The sequence below is a fragment of the Bos taurus genome, chromosome 26 (assembly GCF_002263795.3).
Source record: "Bos taurus isolate L1 Dominette 01449 registration number 42190680 breed Hereford chromosome 26, ARS-UCD2.0, whole genome shotgun sequence".
Classification (NCBI taxonomy): domain Eukaryota; kingdom Metazoa; phylum Chordata; class Mammalia; order Artiodactyla; family Bovidae; genus Bos; species Bos taurus.
This window is the reverse complement of record NC_037353.1, coordinates 17,737,092-17,759,841: the sequence shown is the minus strand read 5'-3', so window position 1 is coordinate 17,759,841 and position 22,750 is coordinate 17,737,092. Positions and strand designations below refer to the sequence as shown.

The window sequence follows — 22,750 nt, the reverse complement described above, 5'->3', positions numbered from 1 at the left end:
AAAGGTTTATCTAAGGAATACAGGAGTAGTTCAACATTAAGAAATCTATTTGCATGATTCAACATATTGATAGCTCAAAGGAGAGAAGCCATATTCGTGTCTCAATAGATGCTAAAAAGGCATCTGCACATTTCAATACCTTCATGATAGATCCTTGACTTAACACACACACATATACACATTAACATAACACACACAAATCAAATATATATATATATATCCTCAAAGCCCACATCATGTTTATCAATAATAATTCTAGAAGCGTTGCTATTAGAATCAGGAACAAAAGATATTTATGATCACCATAGTTATTTCATTTTTTTTTTCTGGAAATACTAGCTAATGTAATTTGACACGAGAAAGACAAACACAATGAATATTGGCAAGAACAAGTATTGTTTGAAGTTAATGTGACACGTGGTGAAAAAACCCAGAAAATCAATAGGAAAACTGTCAGAAATAAAAGGAGACTCTGTTAAGGTAACTGACTACAAAATTAATCAACAGGAAATAACTTTTGCCTTAATTAAATAATTTGATAAAGTAATACTTTCATAATGGGGGACATCACAACTTTAGTAGAAACATAGTAGATAATATATCTAAGAATAAACCATAACAAAAATGCAAAAATATGCCAGCCATATAGGAAGAAAACAACAAAATTCTAAGGAAACTTTAAAAAAGAAGTAAAAATGGAAATACATACTGTTTCCTCGTATGGAAATGCCCAACATAGTAAAGATGTCAGGACTTCCTAAAATAACCTATAAATTCATGCCATTCTGATTTAAACAGCAACTTCATATATGTATTTGTGGGTGTGTATGTACATATATTTTAAGAGCTTGAACAAATGATATTAGAGTTTTTCATGTAGAAATAACAGAACAAACAGCAGTGATAGGGACAGAGGTAGGGGAGGAGAAGAGGTCTGATATTCTGTCCCAACATATGTGATATCAAAATGCAAATGAAGGGCTTCCCTGGTGGCTCAGTGGTAAAGAATCTGTCTGCCAATGCAGGAGACATGGGTTCGATCCCTGACAAGACCCCACATGCCACAGAGCAGCTAAGCCAGTGTACAACTATTGAGCTGTGCTCTAGAGCCTGGGAACCACAAGACAAGCTACCACAAGGAGAAGCCCACATACCACAGTTAGAAAGAAGCCCGTGCAGCAACGTAGACCCAGCAGAGCCAAAGATAGATAAATACAATTATTTTAAAAATGCAAATGAAGATAATAATTAAAACCATTTGGAACTCAAGAAAAAAATAGATATATGGAACAAAAGAGCTTAAAATGAATATGTTTATACACTAATTTAGGTAGCATTTTAAATGAGAGAAAGATGGATTAGTCAGGGATATGTGAATATTGGAATAATTCAGTAGCTCATTTTAAAGAAAATAAAGCTGGGATACTACCACACTTCACATACCAAAAATGATTTTGGCCAGATCAAAGATGTAGGCATTTTAAACATTTTACTTATGTATTTGTTTTTGGCTTTGCTGGGTCTCCATTGCTGTGCAGCCTTTTCTTGGTTGCAGCAAGCAGGGGCTGCTCTCTAGTTGCGGTGCACAGGCTCCTCGTTGCAGTGGCTCCTCTGGTTGCCGAGCACCGGCTCTAGGCACATAGGCTCAGTAGCCACAGCTCTCACTCTCTACAGCACAAGCTCAGTAGTTGTGGCGCACAGGCTTAGTTGCTCCACGGCATGTGGGATCTTCCCAGACCAGGCACTGAATCCAGGGCTCCTGATTCTTTACTACTGAGCCACCAGGGAAGTCCAAAGATGTAAGGATTTTTAAAAGAAAAAAGAAAAAGAAATGTGAAATGTACTAGAAAGAAGCAAGATTGCATATTAATTATAATCTTGCAGTGTAGATGGCCTTTCTAAATAACACATACGAAAATAAAGACATCGCATTAAAATTTTAAACCTTTATACGGCTAAAACAGAAATAACAAAGGGAGAAAAACATTTGTAATGCATTTAATAGTCAAAGATTTAATCCCCTAATTTTCAAAAGGTTCTTCAGTTCAGTTCAGTTCAGTTCAGTCGCTCAGTCACGTCCGACTCTTTGCGACCCCATGAATCACAGCACGCCAGGCCTCCCTGTCCATCACCAACTCCCGGAGTTCATTCAAACTCACATCCATCGAGTCGGTGATGCCATCCAGCCATCTCATCCTCTGTCGTCCCCTTTTCCTCCTGCCCCCAATCCCTCCCAACATCAGAGTCTTTTCCAATGAGTCAACTCTTCGCATGAGGTGGCCAAAGTACTGGAGTTTCAGCTTTAGCATCATTCCTTCCAAAGAAATCCCGGGGCTGATCTCCTTCAGAATGGACTGGTTCTTACCAAATCAGTAATAAAAAGATGGACAACCCTCCCCGCTCCCCAAATGGGGGAACATGTGATCTCATAGTTGAAAAGAAAAAATATAAATATCACATAAAACATGGAAAACTATCCGACTTCAGTGAAATACCACTTTTCATCTATCAAATCGGCAAAAGTAGTTTGGCAAAAGCAGGGCTGGCCCGGTTGTGGGGAAATAGGGCTACTTAACATACTATTAATGGACATATAAAAAGACACAACATTTTGGGATTGCAATTGGTAGTATCTATCAAAATATCAAATGCACATATCCTTTTATCCATTTATCCCATTGCTTGGAATTTACCCTACCAAAGGCAAGTAAGAAAGACCTCAACGGTTTCTTTGTTTTGTATTTTGTTGTTTGTCTCCCTCTTTCCTGAGGCTTCGGTTCAATAGAAAAAACTGAAGTCAGTCTAAATGTGTGTTAGTAAGAGACTGATTAAATAAATTTTAATACTATGTCGCTTTGAAAAAAATTAGGTGAACATTTACTGTTATGAAAATATCTATGAATTAAGGAGGAAAACAGGCAAGATGAAGGACAATGTACATGATGTATTTTGTAATTAAAATTATATGTGTATATACAGATGTATTACATTTTTTGGACTAGAATTCAAGAAGCTGTCAACAATAGTTATCTTTGGAACCTTAATACTGTACTTAAATCTTTTGTGACATGGGCATGTATTTTTAAAACATTTTATAGAAGTCATCTGAGTGGTGGGATTATGGGCCATTTTAATTTACTTTTTACAGCTTTCTATATTAGGTACAATGAATATATATTTTAAAAAATAATTGTGCCCAGAAGGGAAGTCATCTCTAAGGCTCCTCTGATAATAGCAAAAAGACTCATGCTTTACAGAAACTCAGGGGCTCCTTCCTTTGTCTCTTCCTTGTCATCAGAGACTTAGGGGTAAAAGGGTGGGGGAAGGTATGTACTTTTTTCCTGGAGGAGAGGCTGTATCTTTCTAAGGATTCTCCAGGCCACCAAAAAGGTCAAGAGCCATTTTTGGAGGGAATTCCTGCCTTGGGAGGGAAGTTGGACAATGAGATTGTTTTCAAGCTTCATTCCCTGATCTGCTGACCTGGGTATTTCTGCAATTGTCCAGCTGTTGTTCCTATGTTGGGCGCCGAGGTGGAGGCCCACAGGCCATATCCATTGGAAAAAACTGTGACAAGTTTGGCATTGTGGCCCACGAGCTGGGCCATGTGGTTGGGTTCTGGCATGAACACACCCGGCCAGACAGAGACCAGCATGTAACCATCATCAGAGAAAACATCCAGCCAGGTAAGGAGTCTGTATGGAGCCTAGAAGCCAGCGGTCAGGCAGGTAGCATCATGGGGTCAGGAGGGAGGAAAGAGAGGGGTTGCTGGGGGTCAGGCAGGTAGCATCATGGGGTCAGGAGGGAGGAAAGAGAGGGGTTGCTAGGGGCAGACCGACACTCATTTGTAAGTATGGAGGCCTTTGTCACCAGTACTTTGTCCTTCATCCATGCGTGGTCCTTCTTGGGAGGTCATCTGCTAGAGCTTTCAGGTTAGAGCAGAAGCAAAATGATTCCATGTTGTAAAGGACAGTGAAATCCAACTCCATTTCCTAACAGGAACAGAATCGACCAGAACACTGTTGCAGCATCAAAGCTACTCATCCAAAAAAAGAATTCTCCCAGTTGCTTTTCGAAGACTCATTTTTGCTGATGTAGGCAACACATATTTTTGAAACTGAAATATAATTAGGACACAAGTACATGAAAAACAGTATTTCTGCCTATCCCAAGGCAGATAAAGTGTCTAGATTTCTTAAAAATACCTCCCCGTGTTAAGCAGTTTTATACAGAAATTCATAATGAACATGAAAGTCACTGATTGAATAATATATTTGCCTTAAAAATGCTTTCAAGAGTCTGAATAGTGAATTTGAGATTGAACCTAAATATTGGATTTCTTTTCTTTGTTCCTTCAATAACAAGACTAGAGATTTAAAGGCAATTTTTTCCCATAACTAACCTATTAACTTACTTTAATTTTGAGAGGCATTTTGGGAAGGGTGTTGGGTGGTGGGGTTGGGAGCACATAGAGCTGTTCTAAGTTTCAAATTTCTAATCTGTCAAAAACAACAAGAAGAACCACCACCAAGCCTGTCGTTTGACTGACTGACAGAGCTCTCAGAAGTCGCTATGGGCCCTCCTTCTCCCCTCCTCTGCCTCCTTTCAGGTGCCTGCCTTGGTTTTCAAAGACGTTAACAGAGTGTTGTGTCACAGGTCAGGAGTATAATTTCTTAAAAATGGAAGCTGGGGAAGTGAGCTCTCTGGGAGAGATGTACGACTTTGACAGCATCATGCACTACGCCCGGAACACCTTCTCAAGGTCGGAATCTATGGTTACGCCTCATCTGTGTTGTACTGTGCCTGCCGCAGGCGGGGGTCGGATTCCAGGAGGTCTGCGGAGAGCAGGTCTCTGCATGTTCCTAGCACAGTTGGCATGTCTGTCCTTGAAATACGGTGGCCTCTGGGCTGCAGTGAAATATAATCTAATCAGGTTCCTGCTAATAAGATTGAATCCCATAGTGAAGCTGGCGTTTCATCATGCGCTCATGTCACAAGCAGCAAACTGGAAAAGGGAAATTATTGAGGGGTTGGCTGGAATCATAACTTAGAGGCTCTGTATAAAATTTCCTCTTCTAAAGTACATCCAACCAGGTCTCCTAGAAGAGGCGTGGTTTATTGGAAGCTAGACCGTGTCAGAGTTGGGAAGGTGGTAAATCAGGGGTTCATTTTAGAAGAAAGTGGGGCTCTAGCCAGTTGGGGGGCTCACAGGTAGCGGAGGTTGGAATGAGAACAAAAATCCAGGTCTCCTGCCTGCTGGCCACACGTGATGGTAGCTGGTGTCCTCAAGCCTGGGCAGGCCAGTTATTTATGGCTGGCCTCAGCAAGATCGGTTTTGATGAGCTCAGGCTGTGCTGGGCCCAGTATTAAGTATTTTGCATATTACCCTTGCTTCTGTATTACCGTATTACTTTACCCTTATCATGTAAGTATTTTGTATAGAGAAGTGTTTCACTGCTTATCCCAGTTTTGTAGATCTTTCCACTCGAGTTATTTTTCTCTCTTGGCATTTTTTCCCCCTAGTTTCAGCCTAAAATCAGCTTTTTATTTATTTATTGAATCATTAAATAAGATTTAAGGTGATTCCCAATATAGACAAGAAAAAAAAATTACATGAGGAGACTCGGAGATGTGAAGAGGGAAAAAATAAGGGTAGACAGCTAAGTTGAAGCTTGGAATCTATTTGGTATTCAGAATATATGCCACAAAGTCATGTACCCTTTGTTAGGGTTGGCAGCAAATCCTGCCCCGTGCTTCCTAGCAGGTCATAGCAAAGAGGGAAACAGTTCATTTCATGAGTCTCTATGTCCATCAAGATCAAAGGAAACCATTGGTTCAAGAGACACACAGATCTTGGGAGTGGAAAGGACACTGTTTACCCAGGCTGCTTGGCCCTTGGGTACAGCTTCTGAAACTATCCTGTCGATAAGGTAATACTACCATGGGTGACGTCCTCTACATCTCAGCATCCCAAGTTCCAAGGGGCACTGGTCCTCTGGCCACACAACTGAGTTAGTTATGATCGGCATCCTGCACTCAGGCAGGAGCTCTCCAGTGCTTTAATGGGTGGAGTTTGTCAGCATCTTGGAACACCTGGGATGGGAGTGACCTACCCAGTTCTCTTTACTCTTCTTCTGGCTCTTTATCAGAAGATACAAAAGGCAATATGATGTAATGAAGAGACCACTGACCTGAGAGTCGAAGGCTGAATTCTAGCCCTCGTTCACCCATGCACCTTGCTGTTGAAGGAGGTATAGATAGTAATTAGGGGCAGCTTTGTGTGGGATCAGATCTCCACCTTCCTGGGCCTCAGTTCCCTCATGAGAGAGTTGGAGCAGATGTTTTCTGAGCCCTTCCAGCTCTAACATTTCATGTTGTAGTTTATTAACCAGAATGGGTGAAGGATTGACACACTGATCTCACACATTGCCATATGGGAATCTGAGGCTTCCTCTTCCACATTGGGAAATGGAGACTGAAGGACCTAACCTGGGGGTCTGAGAGGCAGGATGAGTGCCCCCTCTGCAGATGTTGGAGGTGGGATGCTTGGATGTGGGGGTGGGACCGACTCACAGGGTTGGGAAGTGGTGCAGGGAATAGCCAACTTGCACCTCATTAGCTCTGGGGGTTGCTAAGTGGAGTCAAAGTATTGATTTTTTCAGGGAATCAAGGTCAAGTTGGTCCAAGTGAGAAGCTTGTACCTTATTGTTGATTGCTCAGTCATGTCCTACTCTTTGCGGCCCCATGGACTGAAGCATGCTAGGCTTCCCTGTCCTTCACCATCTCCTGGAGCTTGCTCAAACTCATGTCCATTGAGTCAGTGATCCCATCCATCCATCTTGTCCTCTGTATGCCTTTCTCCTCCTGCCTTCAATCTTCCCCAGCATCAGGGTCTTTTCCAACGAGTCAGCTCTTGGCATCAGGTGGCCAAAGTATTGAAGCTTCAGCATCAGTCCTTCCCATGAATCTTCAGGGTTGATTTCCTTTAAGATTGACTGGTTTGTTCTTCTTGCAGTCCAAGGGACTCGCAAGAGTCTTCTCCAACACCACAGTTCAAAAGCATCAGTTCTTCGGCATTCAGCTTTCTTTATGGTTCAACTCTCACATCCATACATGACTACTGGAAAAATGATTGCTTTGACTAGATGGACCTTTGTTGGCAAAGTAATGTCTCTACCTTTTAATACACTGTCTAGGTTGGTCATAGCTTTTCTTCCAAGAAGCAAGTGTCTTTTAATTTCATGGCTGTGGTCACCATCTGCAGTGATTTTGGAGCCCCCCAAAAATAAAATATCTCACTGTTTCCATTGTTTCCCCATCTATTGCCATGAAATGATGGGACTGGATGCCATGATCTTCAGTTTTTGAATGTTGAGTTTTAAGCCAGCTGTTTCACTCTCCTCTTTCACTTTCATCAAGAGGTTCTTTAGTTCTTCTTCACTTTCTGCCATAAGGGTGGTGTCATCTGCATGTCTGAGGTTATTGGTATTTATTCTGGCAATCTTGATTCCAGCTTGTGCTTTATCCAGCCCAGCATTTCACATGATGTACTCTGCATATAAGTTAAACAAGCAGGGTGACAATATACAGCCTTGATTTTCTCCTTTCCCAATTTGGAACCAATCCATTGTTCCATGTCTTTGTACCTTGGGTCTTGTTTTTATAGATGCCAAAACTCTTCATATTGCTTTATAACTTATCTATTAATTATTCATATAAATTTATTATTATTTGTTGGGACTTCCCTGGTGGTCCACTGGTTAAGACTTCACCTTCCAATACAGAAGGTGCAGATTTGATCCTTGGTGGGAAACAAGGATCCCACATGCCTCATGGCGAGAAAACCAAAGCATAAAACAGAAACAGCATCAAAACAAATTCAATAAAGACTTTCAAAATAATCCACATCAAAAAAATATTTATCTGTTGTATTCCTCTCTCCCTCACTGAACTGAGGTCTTTATGGATAGAGACCACCTCGTTCTCTTCTACTCCCCAGCACTCAAGACAGTGCCTGACACAGAGTTCAATAAATATTTGTCAAATGAACAAATTAATGAATGAGTCCAAGGAGACAGGAAATCTGTAGTGCTGGGGACTAGGTGAGGGAATAAATGTCCATCATCTCACTACAATTCTTCCCATATACAGATACCGCAGTCACTTCATTAAGAAGAATCTACACGTTTCTATTATGTAGGAAATTTCAGATAGATTACTACTAATGGGTTGTAGAAGCTTAGTTGCCTTCCCCATGCCTGCAATGTACCAGTTACTATGCAAAGTTCTGTAACTAGAGCCCATGGCAAGAATGCAGACAAATCTTCTCTTCTGGCACCAACATTTCTTTTCTTGTCTTTTCAGAAAAAAAAATTCTGTCTTTTTTTTGTTATTTCTAACCCAGCAGGGAAGCCCACCCCTCCTGTTACCATGATGTTACCTATTGTCACTGTGCCTTGCGTGCATGCTAAGTCCCTTCAGTTGTGTCCAACTTTTTGCAAACCTATGCACCGTAGCCTGCCAGGCTTCTCTGTCCATGGCTTCAGGCAAGAATATTGGAGTGAGTTGCCATGCCCTCCTCCGGGACTCTTCCCAACCCAGGGACTGAACCCAAGTCTCTTCCTTCTTCTGCACTGGCAGACAGGTTCTTTACCACTAGTGCCACCTGGGAAACCCTGTCACAGCACCATCTACCCCCAAACTTGGCAGTTTATAACAGCTTATTTTTTTTTATGACACTGTGTGGGTCATCCTGATTCATTCCTTGCTGGGCTTGCCTGGGATTGCTGCCACAGAAATAACCATTAAAACTCCCAAGACCCAGGCTTTAGAATGTGCATGACATTACCTCTGTCACATTTTATTGACCAGAGCAAGGCACAAGTCTAGCCCGGATTCAAGTGATGATGAAAGACATCCTACTCCTAATGGGAGTACTTGCAACTTCACACTGCCAAGAGATATGGCTGTTAGGAGGCACAATTTATTATTTTAACAATCCACCGTAGTTACCTTCACACCCTGCCCCAGAACTGAGAATGGTCCCAGCAAATCTATTTTGTTGCTGTGTCTTCTATGCTAATTTTCTTTATGGATTTTCAGAAAACTACTTTGTTCAATGGGGATATTTATCAATGGAGTCTTTAATTAGGGGTCTTTCCTGGTCTACTTTTTGTTAAATTCCCCACCCCCTGCTTCTTAACCCTCTGTCATTACTCTTGGTCAGGTGTCCCCTGGATCTAGCCTGCCTATCATCTTTGATTCTGCCAAAGAGCAGAAAATGCCTACAGAACATTCGCTCATCTCTGGGACAAATGCTATTCTTGCTGTTGGGAAACTCAGTCTTCGTGTGTCTTTACAACTGAGCTGTCTGCTTCCAACTTCATTCCCTCTAGTTTATTGCAGTTCTTGCCTCCTCCCCTTGGTTGGACCGAGGCTGTGGGGAGTGATATCTTTGGAGGTTTTCGTGGGCAAGAGTCCAGGAGATGAGGAGACAGTTCTCTGGTACAGGAGCGTCTTTGTTTGGAGAACTCTGAGCTGACAGTTTTATACCCTAAGGGCATCTGCCAAAGCTGTTCTTAGTTTAGCAGAGTGTCAATGCTAAGGGTTGTCCTACATAAAAGGGGGGATGTGACTGCAGCAGTTTACACAGGGACGTCTCTTGTGGTAAACATCTTCCGGAGCCCACCGCAGTGCTGCCCGCCCCAGGATGTGCTTGGGGGGAGGTGGGAAGGGGCCCTCAGCCTGCAGAGCCATCTGACTGTGAGCCGTGGTTGTTCCTGCTGCTTTGGTTTTTGAAGTCTCCACACTTCCTAACTTTATCGGGCATCTAACGCACTTTAAGATCTGTTTCTTGGGTGGTGGGAAACACTGGCTGGAGAGAGGACGATGTCAGGAGGGGTGTCCAGGCCTGCCTGCGTTCGGGTCCAGGGTTGGCTCCTCATCACTAGCTTTATACTCGGGTGAGTCTCTGAGGCTCTGCAGGTTGGTATTCTCACCTGTAGAGAGGACCCCGCATAACAACAGCACCTGCTTCTTCGGGTGTTACGATGATTAAATGAGATGGTGCGTTTAAAGGGTTCAGCCAGGTCCTGGCACGTAGGCAGTTCCCATGAATGGACAGCGTGTGTGAGCGCACACTGCCCTCACAGCAGGCTGCTGGCCCAGTCGCCTGCACCGTGTGAGTTTCCACAGTGTCAGTTAGTCTGAGTTGCCAAGAGATTATACAGAGCCCTGCATTTTGTGCAGCAAAATGTCTTTCTCCAGGGGAATCAAGACAACAACTACAAGTGAAAACGTTTTATATTGGAGCAGAAGCACCCACTTTTAGATTCATAGGTGATTGGATTTAGAATTTTATGTAGTCAGCCTTTGTGGTTTCACTGTTGGTGAAACCGGCGAGGTCAGTGAGGGAGACCAGGGATTCCACAAAAGTGTCTCTAAAGGACCCAGAGACGAAGCAATAGTGAGAGACAGGCCAGGTGGTGAAATGTTGGGGCAAGCGCTCGTGAAACAGACATCGGCAGACAATCTGGTGCACAGTGAAAAGAAAGGGAGCTTGAAATCTGATTTAGAAAAAAAAGGAAGTATACACAAAAACAAAAAGGAAGAAACAGGGGCTAATAAATATTTTCGAAGGTAATGCTGACCTTAGGGAAAAGGAAACATTTGAAAGTGAGAGAGAAGAGAAAGGAGAGAGCAGCTAATAACTAGGTAACAAGCATTTTTTGCATTCCCTTTTGAGTCTAAATAGCTGTTTTGCAAAACCTTTTGATGCCAGTGTCCTGTCTTGGCTGTGGGATTTAATTCAAGAAGCCTTTGTTGAGGTCTGCTCTGCTATATTTCCCCTGAGGACAGAGATGAAGGACCTGGTCTCTCTGCTGGAGGAACTTACTGTTTAGCACAGAAGATAATTATCATCAATCCCAAAAGATAATACAGTTTGATAAGAAGAATCATATCAAATTAGACAAGAAAGGCCCAGAGGAGGGAACGACTCACTCAGGATGGGAGGGACAGAACTTCTAAAAGGGATAGCCATCTGACAGAGTTTCGAAGATATGAACAAGAGTTTGGTAGTGGTCAAGAAGATGGGTGGTGGGCAGCCTTGGCAGAGGACAGCTTGCTTAAGGGCATGTTTGGGGCAAGAAGGAGGATGAAGTTGTTTATGGTAAAGGTGGAAGAGTCAGGAGAGGAAGGCTGAAGCCAGTGAGCCCTGGGTCTGGAGCTTCAGGTGATGGTTGGAAGTGGGTGAAGGCCTCCAAGCGGAGCAGGCACATGCATGCCCTTATATTCAGGATGATCACATTGCTGCACTGGGTGGGGAGAGAAGAGTGGCTGAGCCTACAGTGGGGTGACTACTGGAAAAAGTTGAGGAAGGGAATGCTGATAGCTAAGGCAGTAGTCTGGAATGAGGAGGACGGCATAGATTCAAGGGATGGATAAAGGGTGCTACAGACAGGCCCTGGTTCCTGGTTTCAACAAGGGAGTGAAAAGGAGAAGACAAAGCCAAGGGCACCTTCAAATTCAGTCTCAGGTTCATGGAAAGAGCAGAAAAATGGAGTGCATTAGGTTTTGAATGAATTGGATTTAAGAACTCCATAGGACAGTGCAGTGGAGGGGTCACTAGACGTGTCTCTTAGCAGATGGTTCTAGAGCTGGAATCAGAGAATTAGCTGTCAGCCTATAGGTGTTCCCTGGTGGCTTAGACAGTAAAGAATCTGCCTGTGTTGTGAGAGACCTGGGTTCGATCCCTGGGTCGGGAAGATCCCCTGGAAAAAAGAAATGGCAACCCACTCCAGTATTCTTGCCTGGAAAATTCCATGGACAGAGACTGGTGGACTACAATCCATGGAGTTGCAAAAAGTCAGACATGACTGAGCGACTAACACTATAGGTGTTGGTTAAAACCCAGAGAGCAGGTGGAGCGGAGCAGTAGAGAGGAGAGAAGAAGGAGAGGGCAGAATTCTAGAAATAGCATTTCCAGGAGGCAGGAGAAATAGATCCTAACTTGAGAGAGCTGTGTCTGGGGAACCAGGGAGAGGAGAGTCCGAGAGGGGAGGGCCCGGCAAAGGTGACCATGCCGCAGAGAGAGCCGCTGAGCATTGACAAGGGTTCACCCAACTTGTTTGGTCACTGGCTGGTGACTGGTGACCATTGCTGGGGTAGTCAGACCACAATTGGATTGAGGACTAAAGGAGCAGTAGGCAGCCGGACTTAGTATGGTGATGATTCTTTCCAGATTTTTGGTTAAGAAGGGATGGAAAGGAACAGGGTGGTAACTGGAGAAGGCCCTGCCCTCCAGGAGAGGTCCCTGATCAGGGTCTGGAAGCAGAGTGGGAGGGTCAGGCAAGGGGTTAACCACGCCCATGACTGGGAGATGTGGAGAGAGCCAGTGTCAGCCAGGCAGCCTAGTGGGCTTTTGTCTGCTTTGCTCCTCTTGATTTCATTCCCACTGGAGCAGAGCGAGATGGTTAAGTTCAAAGAGGCTGCCACGACCATCTAAACCAACCTCTCACCATCCAGAAGGGCGAACTGAGGCTCAGAGAGGGAAGGGACTAGTCTGAGCTCACCAGGTGGCAGTCAGGCCTTAGACAGAGGTCTCTAGGCCAGAGCTCTCTTGACTACCTCCTGTCCTCTGTATTCAGCCCATTTTCCATCTGATTATCCCTCCTGCCAGCAAGGCCCCCAAACCCTGAACGCCTTCTTTCACCAACCCGTCAACCAGCTCTTGCTGACCAGCCCCTCCCTGAGAACCTCTCACTGTACTGGTTCCCAAGCTCTCTCTGGAGCCTCTCCAAGACCTATCCACATTGGGAGCTGCCTGTTGCACAACTCCAGAGGGCGCCACTCACACAGTCATCTCTGAATGGTGCTCCATGCAACTGTGCAGTGGGGGTGGGCTGGGGGACCCTGGGGCCTGGACCTGTCCGGGAATATGTGGAGATGCTCAGGACACTTCGGTAAGGAAGCCCTCAGGGCCACTGGGCTAGGGCATATTTTTAAACTTGGCAGAGTCATTTTCCCATTGGAAAGGGAGCTGGCAGCTGAGGAAATGGAATGCTAACATGCCAGCGCCAGGCAAGGCAGCCCCGTGAGTCACACCACCAGGGGTGGGCAGGCCAGGGGGTAGGAATGTGCATGGGGTGTGGACAAGGACAGGAAGACTCTAAACCCCCACACGGACAGCCTGGCAGCCTTGACTTTTCATTCTCCTTTCTCCCTCTCTCCTTTCTTCCTGTAGAGGAGTTTTCTTGGACACCATCCTCCCCCGACGAGATGACAACGGTGTCAGGCCAACCATCGGCCAGCGCGTGCGGCTCAGTCAGGGAGACATAGCTCAAGCCAGGAAGCTGTACAAATGCCCAGGTAACTGTCAATCACTGGGTTCCAGGGCCTCCGGAGCACCACAGAGACCTCTCAACCACTGTTTGCCAGCATCCCTGGGGCTGGGAAGACACCTCGGGGAGTGTGAAGAGTCTCTCCCTGGGCAGCTGTCATTCCCAGTGTGCTGCTGGTAGGAGGTGGTAGACAGTGCGGAAAGTCCAACTGGTGGAGTGGTTGCAGGCAATGAAGCAGATGGTGGCTCTTAGAGGCCACAACTTAACTTGTGGGAAGCTTTGGAACTCTCTGGCAAAGCCCTGATGGTCAGAAGAGGAAGAAGTCGTAGTGGAACGACAGTGAATGGGGGTCCAACATGGTGTGCGTGCCACAGGGGGAAAGTGCTCTCCTTGCTAAGGGAGTAGGGGAGGTGGGTTTAATAAAACAATAACCCAGGGTTTTGTAGAAAGGCAGAGTGAGGGAGCATGTTTTTGGAAGGGTGGAAGCCAGCTTCCCAAACACTGGAAGGCAGAGGGTATCTCCGTGCGGTAAATGAAGTCACTTCTGTGATCTCGGGCTCTCCTAACCATCCAAGGTGCTGGACAGTGGCCAATATTCTGCCCTTGGAGGCTGGACAGGACACTGGATCCCAGCAGATGTCTGTTTCTCTTCCCGTTCAGAAGCCCCGCCCCTTGAGTTTGCCCTCTTTGCTTCCATCTCATCGGCTTCAGCATCATCACCTCCCGCCCCCCCACCCGCTTGCCACCCTAGGAGAAACTCACGTCAGTCCCTTTAAGTTGCTGAGCTTCAGTGGAAAGTACTACTTTACAGCAGGCACGTTTTCACCAGGGATAGGAGAAAAGGCAGTTTGGTGGCTTGGAGAGGAAAAAGGAAATTCCACTCCCAAAAGGTCTGGTTATCTTTTCCAAACTCTTAGACCAGACCTGCATATGATCATAGGACAGAATATTTGATATAGGGGCAATCTTAGAAAATTGGCCTATCACTTTTTTTTTTAACCACACTGCCGGCAGGATGCACTTACTCATAAAGCCACAACCGAGCTCGGTCCCCGTAGGACGGCCGTGCTGGCGCTGCTCCCCTCCCAGGCCACCGTTCTGGGAGACTCGCTTCCTCCTACAACCCACTTCCCGACCATCTGTGTCCTGAACCTGCCCAGGAAAGCCCTCTGGCTGCCCCAGCTTGTGTGCAGAGGACCGTGTGGGACTGCTCCATCATGAAACTCTAGGAAATGTGTCCATCCAGCTATTAGTCGTCTGGGGGTGTGTTAGGGCTGAATTACAGGACACGTGTATCATATAACCCTGCTGCATTGAAAGAGAAATCTTATAGCATTCTCTGGGAAATGCCTCAGTATTTATTTAGTTATAATGTATATATGTATGCCTCTTACTTCCCCCCGAAGGATTGGAAGCAGCTGGTAAATACCATGGAGCCATACAGTAATGTGTCTGTCCCTGCAGAATGTTGATGATTATTCTAAAATAATTTCCACAGAGCCCTCGGGGGTGTTGACTGCTGGGCGTAATCCTCACGATGCCTGGCAGTTGTTCAGTAACATGATATCGGAGCCCCGATATCCAGGATTTCCTGAGGTCAAGGATGGGCCGTTCTCCAGCCATCCCTTCCTGCAGCTCCCCAAACTGCATCTTCAAGTAGTTTCAAGCAGTCACTGAAAGCAAAGGTGGTTGCCACGCAGAGGCCGCGTTGAGTGGAGGAAAAGAAGCGTAAGGAAGTATGTGTCCCACACTTTGGAGGTGGCCCCACGAGTCGAGGGGCGCTCAGCAAACCAACGCTCTTGTCTTTGAGTTCAGAATCCCTCGAGGTGAAGGGATATGAACCCCACAGCTTCCAAGTTTATGCCTACAGACATTGTTTCTTTTGAGAACAGATTAGGGGAAATACTGCTCACATGCATAGGACTAGGTTCCAGACTCCAGGCAACCCTCAAACATTCAAGGGAAGAATATCCCACTGTAGAATGAGCCAGCTTCCTGTCCCGCTGGTCATTTTCCTTCCTTTTCTTGACTATTCCATGCTCTTTCAGAGGTGGGTAGCAGAAAAAGAAGAGACAAGATCTCACTTAACAGCTGATGTACATTGCAAAGTATTTTGTTTTCTCTTTCTTTTTGCTCCGCATGCTTGCCCTTTCATATTCTCTCTGCCACAGATGTTATTAGCAGTAATTATAATGGCTGTTATGCAGGGAGTACTCATGGTATGTCAAGCACTGTGCTGGGCTGTTTCATGTAAAGCAGATGGTTTCATTAACCCTCTAAGCAGGTCCCACCCATTTCACAGATAAAGAAAACTGAGGCCCAGCAAAGCTGGGACATGTGCCCACCACCCAACAGCCAGTTGGAGAGCTGAATTCAAAGCCAGCTCTAGGCTGTGCTCAATCCTGAGAGCCTCAGGGGAAACACTTAGGGTGTTACTTTTTGGCACCCAGGCCTAGTTTTTGCTTTTATTGGTCAGAAAAATGTCAATCTGCCTGCCATGCTTTTCAGCAAGGTGTTCCTGGGGCTTTGGCTGGTTAACAGTGAATTTGCTTAGCAGCCCTGTCCATGGGCGGGAAGCGTGTGCACATGCCTGAATCACGTGTGTTGTTTTGCTTGTGCAGCATGTGGGGAGACCCTGCAGGACACGATGGGGAACTTTTCTGCACCTGGTTTCCCGAACGGCTACCCTTCTTACTCCCACTGTGTCTGGAGGATATCAGTCACTCCAGGGGAAAAGGTAGGTATGAAACCACCTCGGGAAATGACGTTGCATTCTTTGAGTTGGGCGAGGCATGAGGAATTAATGTTATTATTCATAGTAGTAATGGTATCTGTTATGTTATGTTATGAGCACCTACTATGTGCCAGTTACTGGGCAAGCTTGCTGAACGTTCATGATTTCTGGACTTTCCCCCCTGCCCCCTCCGTCCCGCCCCGCCCATACAAATGGAGGCCTATGTACTACATGTCCACTGGAGTTCTAACTCAAGCTGACGTCTGGTCAAACAAAGTAGGCGCTATCCTCCTACCTTGATAAAGACACCAGCAGGATGCTCTGGAAGGCAAGAGACCAACTTAAAATTTCTGGACACCTCAGACTGCTGTGTATCAAAGTGGTACTATAAGGAAAGTTAGCCCCCAACCATGGCTGTCCCCTTCTCCTCTTCCCAGCCCCAGTTCCATCTAGGAGCAACTAGGGCACCCCCCAGCCCACAGTCCCAAGCATTCTCCACACCTACCTTGCAAACAGCTGTTGCTGGGCTCCCCTTCCAGTGGAAGTGGACTGGCCGTCTGTGTTGTCCACCTTTGGGAGGGTGGATCCGAGGCAGAGATCATTGCACACCCTGGATTCCTGTCCTGGGTGCAGTTTAAGGTGTAGGACCTGGGAAAATCCTGGGAAGGCACATTCCTTTGGTTCTGAAAATTCCACAGCCCTCTAAAGTTGAGCCCAGGGCAGGTCTCTTTTGCCCTGGTGCAGGGGTGGTGTATTCTGAACCCTTCTGCCAGGTTCATCTTCTTGTTTCCCTTATATGAACAAAGGATCTGAGTCTCAGACATTTAAAAAATTGCCCCTATCCACTATAGGATATAGAACTGGGAACTGGGGCTTCTGCACCTCGAAGTTTGGTTTTTTCCCCTACACATCTCTACAAAACCAAAGGTCCTTCAGGTCCTCTTGTTGCAGGAAGGAGGACCCCTTCCAGGGCCCGAAACTGGGCTCTTGTCTAACACTCAGAAATGAATTGTCCGAGGAGACACATGTGCTGACAAAGCCAGAGATTTTATTGGGCAAGAGCACCCGGGTGGAGAGCAGTAGGGTAAGGGAACCCAGGAGAACTGCTCTGCCGCGTGGCTCGCAGTCTCGGGTTTTATGGTGATGGGTTTAGTTTCCGGGTGGTCTGTGACCAATCACTCTAATTCAGAGTCTTTCCTGGAGACACTGCGTGTCCGTCCACTTCCCAGAATCCCTCTCGCTAGCATCCGTTTTGGCTGAGCGATGCGTGCGCCACCAGGAAAGACTCTGAATTAGAGTGATTGGCCAAAGACCACCGGAAACTAATTCCATCACCGTAAAACCCGAGACTGCGAGCCACGCGGCAGAGCAGTTCTCCTGGGTTCCCTTACCCTACTGCTCTCCACCCGGGTGCCCTTGCCCAATAAAATCTCTGGCTTTGTCAGCACATGTGTCTCCTCGGACAATTCATTTCCGAGTGTTAGACAAGAGCCCAGTTTCGGGCCCTGGAAGGGGTTCTCCTTCCTGCAACACTCTCAACCTAGACGCAGCTACCTGTGAAATGTCCTCTCTGCCCCTTGAGTCTAGCTTCCTACAGTTATACCTGTCATGACTTGTCTCACAGTATCTTGACTGCTGACTTATATGGCTCTTCCCTTTCTAGACCCTAAATTCCTTGACCAAAGACATGGTCCACCCCCAACACTCAATACAGCCCGTGGTACAGAGTCACACAATAAGTATTTGTGGACGTGTAGATAGATGAGTGGCCGAATGGAAAAAATTATAGTTGGGGGTGCAGTGGGGGGGGGGTTTAGATTTTCAGGTACCTGTAGCCATTCTTCAGAATATTCCTAATTCATCAATTCAAAAAAATGTCCACTTAAATGTTAAGTTAAAAATATTGTGATAACTAGAGAGAAGTGATGGCTCGGAACCACTGTGAGCACTTTCTACGGGCTAGGCATTGTTCTCCGCCTAGCATGTGGAGTCTCTCATTTAATCCTCACTTCCTGTGACTATTACCACACTCATTTTGCAGGTAAGGAAATGAATTTGCCTAAGGCTACTCCTTTGTTGTAGAGCTGGGACTTGACCCCAGGCAATTTGATTTGGAGAGCCTGGATAGTTAATCATCCTAAATTATTCCACAAAGGGGACAGGCTAGACATTTAAACATGCATTCACACACACAGACTCACATGCACACACACACAGCAGCCACATGCTCACATCCTTCCTTTGGCTCTAGGCATTTATAACAGCATGGTTATCATCTTGAACCTAAGAGACTTCAGACCAGTCTGCCTTGAGCAGGTTTGCTGTCCTTGTGCCTGCAGGAGGCTTCAGGGGAGGGAGGCAGGAAGGAGGAGGAGGAGGAAGAGGAAGGGATGTGGTAATCCCTAAATTGTTGAATTGCCCTGAATAGCAGAGGCTATGTGATATGTGTGAACAGCAGAAGATTCACCAAGCCCTAATTATAAATGCTGACTGGGGCAGGGAGAATATATATGCTGACTGGAGCAGGGAGAATATATCATTGAAATTCCAGCCCCAGTTATTTCAACTTTGGATTCATCCAGCCTTCTCCAGAGGTGTTAGTAATCAGCAAACTTGATTGATTTGAGTTTCGCCTCCTGTGCATCAACCTCTTCCCCTGTGGTCTTTGTGGTTCACTAATATACCTAAATAATTAGCCTGAATAATTATCCATTCATTTACATTGTGAACATGTTGCTGAGGAGGTTGCAATAACATTTCCGTTCTGAAATTTTTCAAAGCAAAGGCTAAAGAATTATATTGCAACCAGTTAGCAAGGATTACCGAGCCCTTCCTTCCTGAATTCCAGCACTATGAGAGAGATGAAAGAAATCTAAGGTATAACCTCTGTCTTCAAGAGACAGAGTTGAGAGTCCTTTCTTCACCCCTAGGGAGTCTGATTTAATTGAAGGAGGGGCATTTGCTCAGCACCAGTACTTTTTTTAACTTCTGAAGTGAGTTCAATCCACAGGCAGGTTGAAAGAAGAGTATCACACACACACACACACACACACACACACACTCTACAGCACAGGAGGTGAGCTGGCCAGTTATTTTCCGGTACTGACTTCACTTCCTAGGAGATTATAGGGCTTTGTCGAAGATGGTGCTGCTTGTCCTGAGACCTGAACTGTGGCACTGTGGGCACTCTCAAGATAGGCTACAAAGAGCCCTTAGTACACCATGTACACGCAGTGTGGCTTGATTTTTTTAAATCACCCTTTATCGAGTGTCTGTGATGTCCAGGCATGGCACTATACATGCCATATACAGTTTCTCATGCAGTCCCGTCAAAAATCCAGTGGTGGGCATGTTGTTTTACAGGTGAGAAAGCTAAAGGTCCAAGGGGAAAGTATTTTCCCAAGATTTCAGAGCTGGAAAGAAATCCAGATCTTCCTGCCCCTAAAAACACCCGCTCTAGAATCACTCTAAGAGAGAGGGGAGAGTTCACCTGCTCTAGAATCACTCTAAGAGGGGAGAGTTCACCTGCTCTAGAATCACTCTAAGAGAGAGGGGGGAGTTCACCTGCTCTAGAATCACTCTAAGAGGGGGAAAGCTCCAAAGAGGGAAAGTCAGGTTTATCTGGGCAATCAGGGAAGGCCTCAGGGAGGAGGGAGGGGCCCCCGATCTGGGTCTGGGAAGGACCCATTAGCACAGATACATCAGGGTGTACCTAGAAAACAAGGTCAGGTAGGCTGGGTGCTGGAGGCTCTGAAAAGTAAGCCAAGTTTAGTTTATGAGACAGGTGTATAGGTAGCCACTGAAGTTTTCTGAGCACAGGAGGGAGCTGGTAAACATGAGCTGTAAGTGCAGGACTGATCCAGAAGACCTTGTGTGCAGAATGGATGGGGGCGCAGCAGGCCTGGTGAAGGGGAGCGAGATGGCTCATAGCAGGGACTCCGACATCTCAAAAGAAGAAAGTCCATCAGCGCTGGCCTAAACAGTGGAGGCCGAGGAGAACTAACTCCGAGGTAGGGCACCTCAGTGACTGGGGTGAAGGTGTCCCCTACAGACAGGGAAGCTGGGAGGACGATGTTTTTCTTTTGAGGTGCCCTCTAGTTATTGGCATCACCGATTCAATGGATATGAGTTTGAGCAAACTCTGGGAGATGGTGAGGGACAGGGAAGCATGTGTGCTGCAGTCCATGGGGTCGCGAAGAGTCAGACACGACTCGGTGACTGAACAACACAGTGAATGGGCCAACAGAAGAGAGAGAACAGTGGACAGAGCACAGGCTGCCATGGCAAAAACCAGAGAGGAGAGATTCCAAGCAGAGAGGCCAGGGAATGAGGACAAGACCCAAGTGCTTTCCATGTGGCCAGGAGAGCACCGCAAAGCCTCCAGCCCAAAGTTTTACTTAGAGATGTAAGACCCAGGGCTATAAGAACAGAAAAGAAAGTGGTCAGTGGAGGCAGGAGAGTGAAGATGCTAGAAAAAGATGAACTGACTGTGAGCAAACCCCCCACCGCCCTGGGTGGGAAAACTTCAGGGGTTGCAGGGGTTGGGGCATTGGCCTTATGCAGGACTCTAGAGAGAAGAAGAGCTGAGAGGTGACAGATGAGGACACGTCAAGCACAACAGACAAGGAGCCCACCGGAGAGCTGCAGCCAGACAGTCCTGGGCACCATGCAAGGTGGGGTCCAAGCAGGGGTGAGGGGAGAGAGCAAACTTGACCTCGGTCTGGGCTGGAAGGGGCGCAGGGCCCACGTGCTGAGCCTGCAGGGCCACCCAGCCCCTTCCATCACTTGTGGACTAAGGCACCGACTGAATGGCCTCAGGAGGGTCTGAAGATTGTCCAAAGGAACTGAAGCCTCCCTCCTCGCCTCTCCTGCCCCTTCACTCCAGACGTGCACACAATGACCTCTACTGAACACTCAGCACAGTTCCCTAGGTGTCTCCTTGGTCTGCTCCTGTCAAGGCCTCGCACCAAAATTCCATCTGGCCCTCCTCTACCCCTTCGTCCCCGTTCCCCTTAGGTTAAATGCCACCTCCTCCAAGAAACCTTCTCCTTGTCCCCAGGGCAGAATCTAGTTCTCCTTCCTCGAAGCTCCAGAATGCCTTTCTGTCCATCCCTGTCTTCAGCATTTCTTCCATAGTGTTCTAATTGATTTAGCACATCTGTCCTCCTTCTCTGAGTTTTGGCAGAGAACTTACAGGCAAGAGCTTACAGGCAAGAACTCTGTCTTACTGACATTTCTATCTTGATTGGCCGACACAGACTGGCACACAGTAGGCGGTCAGCTAACAATGGTGGAATGAATGAATGAATGAACGAAACTGTAGGAAGGTTATTAACACACCACACCTCAGAAGAGTGAGGTCACAACCAGGGGAACATTGATCACAGAGATGCTCGGATGCACTCAGGCTCACCCCGGGCCCTTTAGAATGATTGATGATGTTTTAAGATCTTTTCGTATCTCTAAACTTCACTGACCCCTTACCTCCTCCCAAATCCCCAGTCTCAACGCATCCTGGCCTGTGTTTTTAATGCGTCTTGCTTTCTGTAAACCACTAAGCGACTTCAAAAGCTCAAGTTATTCCCCAGACAGAACCATAGAACCCATCTCCTCTGTTTACTCCTCATCCTGTTTAAGGTTTATTATTTAATGTCACGAGGTTTCCTGTGAATGCATTTTTGAGAGGACACTCCTACTGTGGTCTGAGAGCTCTGTATGCTAAAGGGTAACGTGAGAACACCGCTATGCAAGATGTATCTTCAAAACTCCTCAGACTTGGCTGCCAAAACTCACTTTACGGTAACTCTTTACAGATCGTCTTAAACTTCACATCCATGGATTTGTTTAAAAGCCGCCTGTGCTGGTACGACTACGTGGAGGTCCGGGATGGTTACTGGAGAAAAGCCCCCCTGTTGGGTGAGTTGACTTCAGAGAGCCTCAAGAGGGGCATGCTCAGATGCTCTCTGGGATGCTCTTAAATGTTTGGAAGGGGCCATCCACCAGTCACAGGAAGCTCTCACGGGTTGGTGTCGTTGTAAAACTCTGAACACTCCATTTGGCCGCACATGTTAAAAGCTTTTAAAACTGCGAATACTCTTTGACCCAGCCGTTCCACTTCTTGGAGTTTATCCTAGGGAACTAATTAAGGAAGTGTGCAAAGCTCTCGCTACAGGGACATTCATTGAAGCAGGAAACATTGAAAACAATTTAAGTATTCAACAGTAGGGGTTAGATGAATAAATTATAATACATCTTTTCCATGGAAAACTATCCAGCCATTAAAAACAAAGCTGGACTATTTATTGATACAGAGAGATGTTTGTTGTACGTTGCTGTGCAAAAAGTGTTGCAAAATGGATATGCAGTAAGATTCTGTTTTAACAAAAGCATATATATTATGAAGCATTGCAAAATCAGATGCCTTCAGGGCTGCTTTCCATAGGGTTGCACAGAGTTGGACACGACTGAAGCGACTTAGCATGCATCCATGCATTGGAGAAGGAAATGGCCACCCACTCCAGTATTCTTGCCTGGAGAATCCCAGGGACAGAGGAGCCTGGTGGGCTGCCGTCTATGGGGTCGCACAGAGTCAGACATGACTGAAGCGACTTAGCAGCAGCAGTGGGAGTAAGGTATAAATGAGAGAGATGGCATTGGTATAATAAAGTAAGGAGTGGTG

General features: G+C 46.2%; 1 protein-coding gene across 3 annotated transcripts in view; it reads left to right on the top strand.

Moving 5' to 3' along the window:
* The window catches only part of TLL2 (tolloid like 2), a 144,545-nt gene that overhangs the window by 86,398 nt on the left and 35,397 nt on the right, over nt 1-22,750 (top strand). For all 3 annotated transcript variants that reach the window (XM_002698408.6, XM_059882003.1, XM_059882004.1), the window contains exons 6-10: nt 3,505-3,683; nt 4,654-4,759; nt 13,241-13,365; nt 15,959-16,074; nt 21,885-21,987. In XM_002698408.6, the coding sequence (XP_002698454.2) occupies nt 3,505-3,683; nt 4,654-4,759; nt 13,241-13,365; nt 15,959-16,074; nt 21,885-21,987 (629 nt within the window). The remainder of the gene's footprint in view (nt 1-3,504; nt 3,684-4,653; nt 4,760-13,240; nt 13,366-15,958; nt 16,075-21,884; nt 21,988-22,750) is intronic.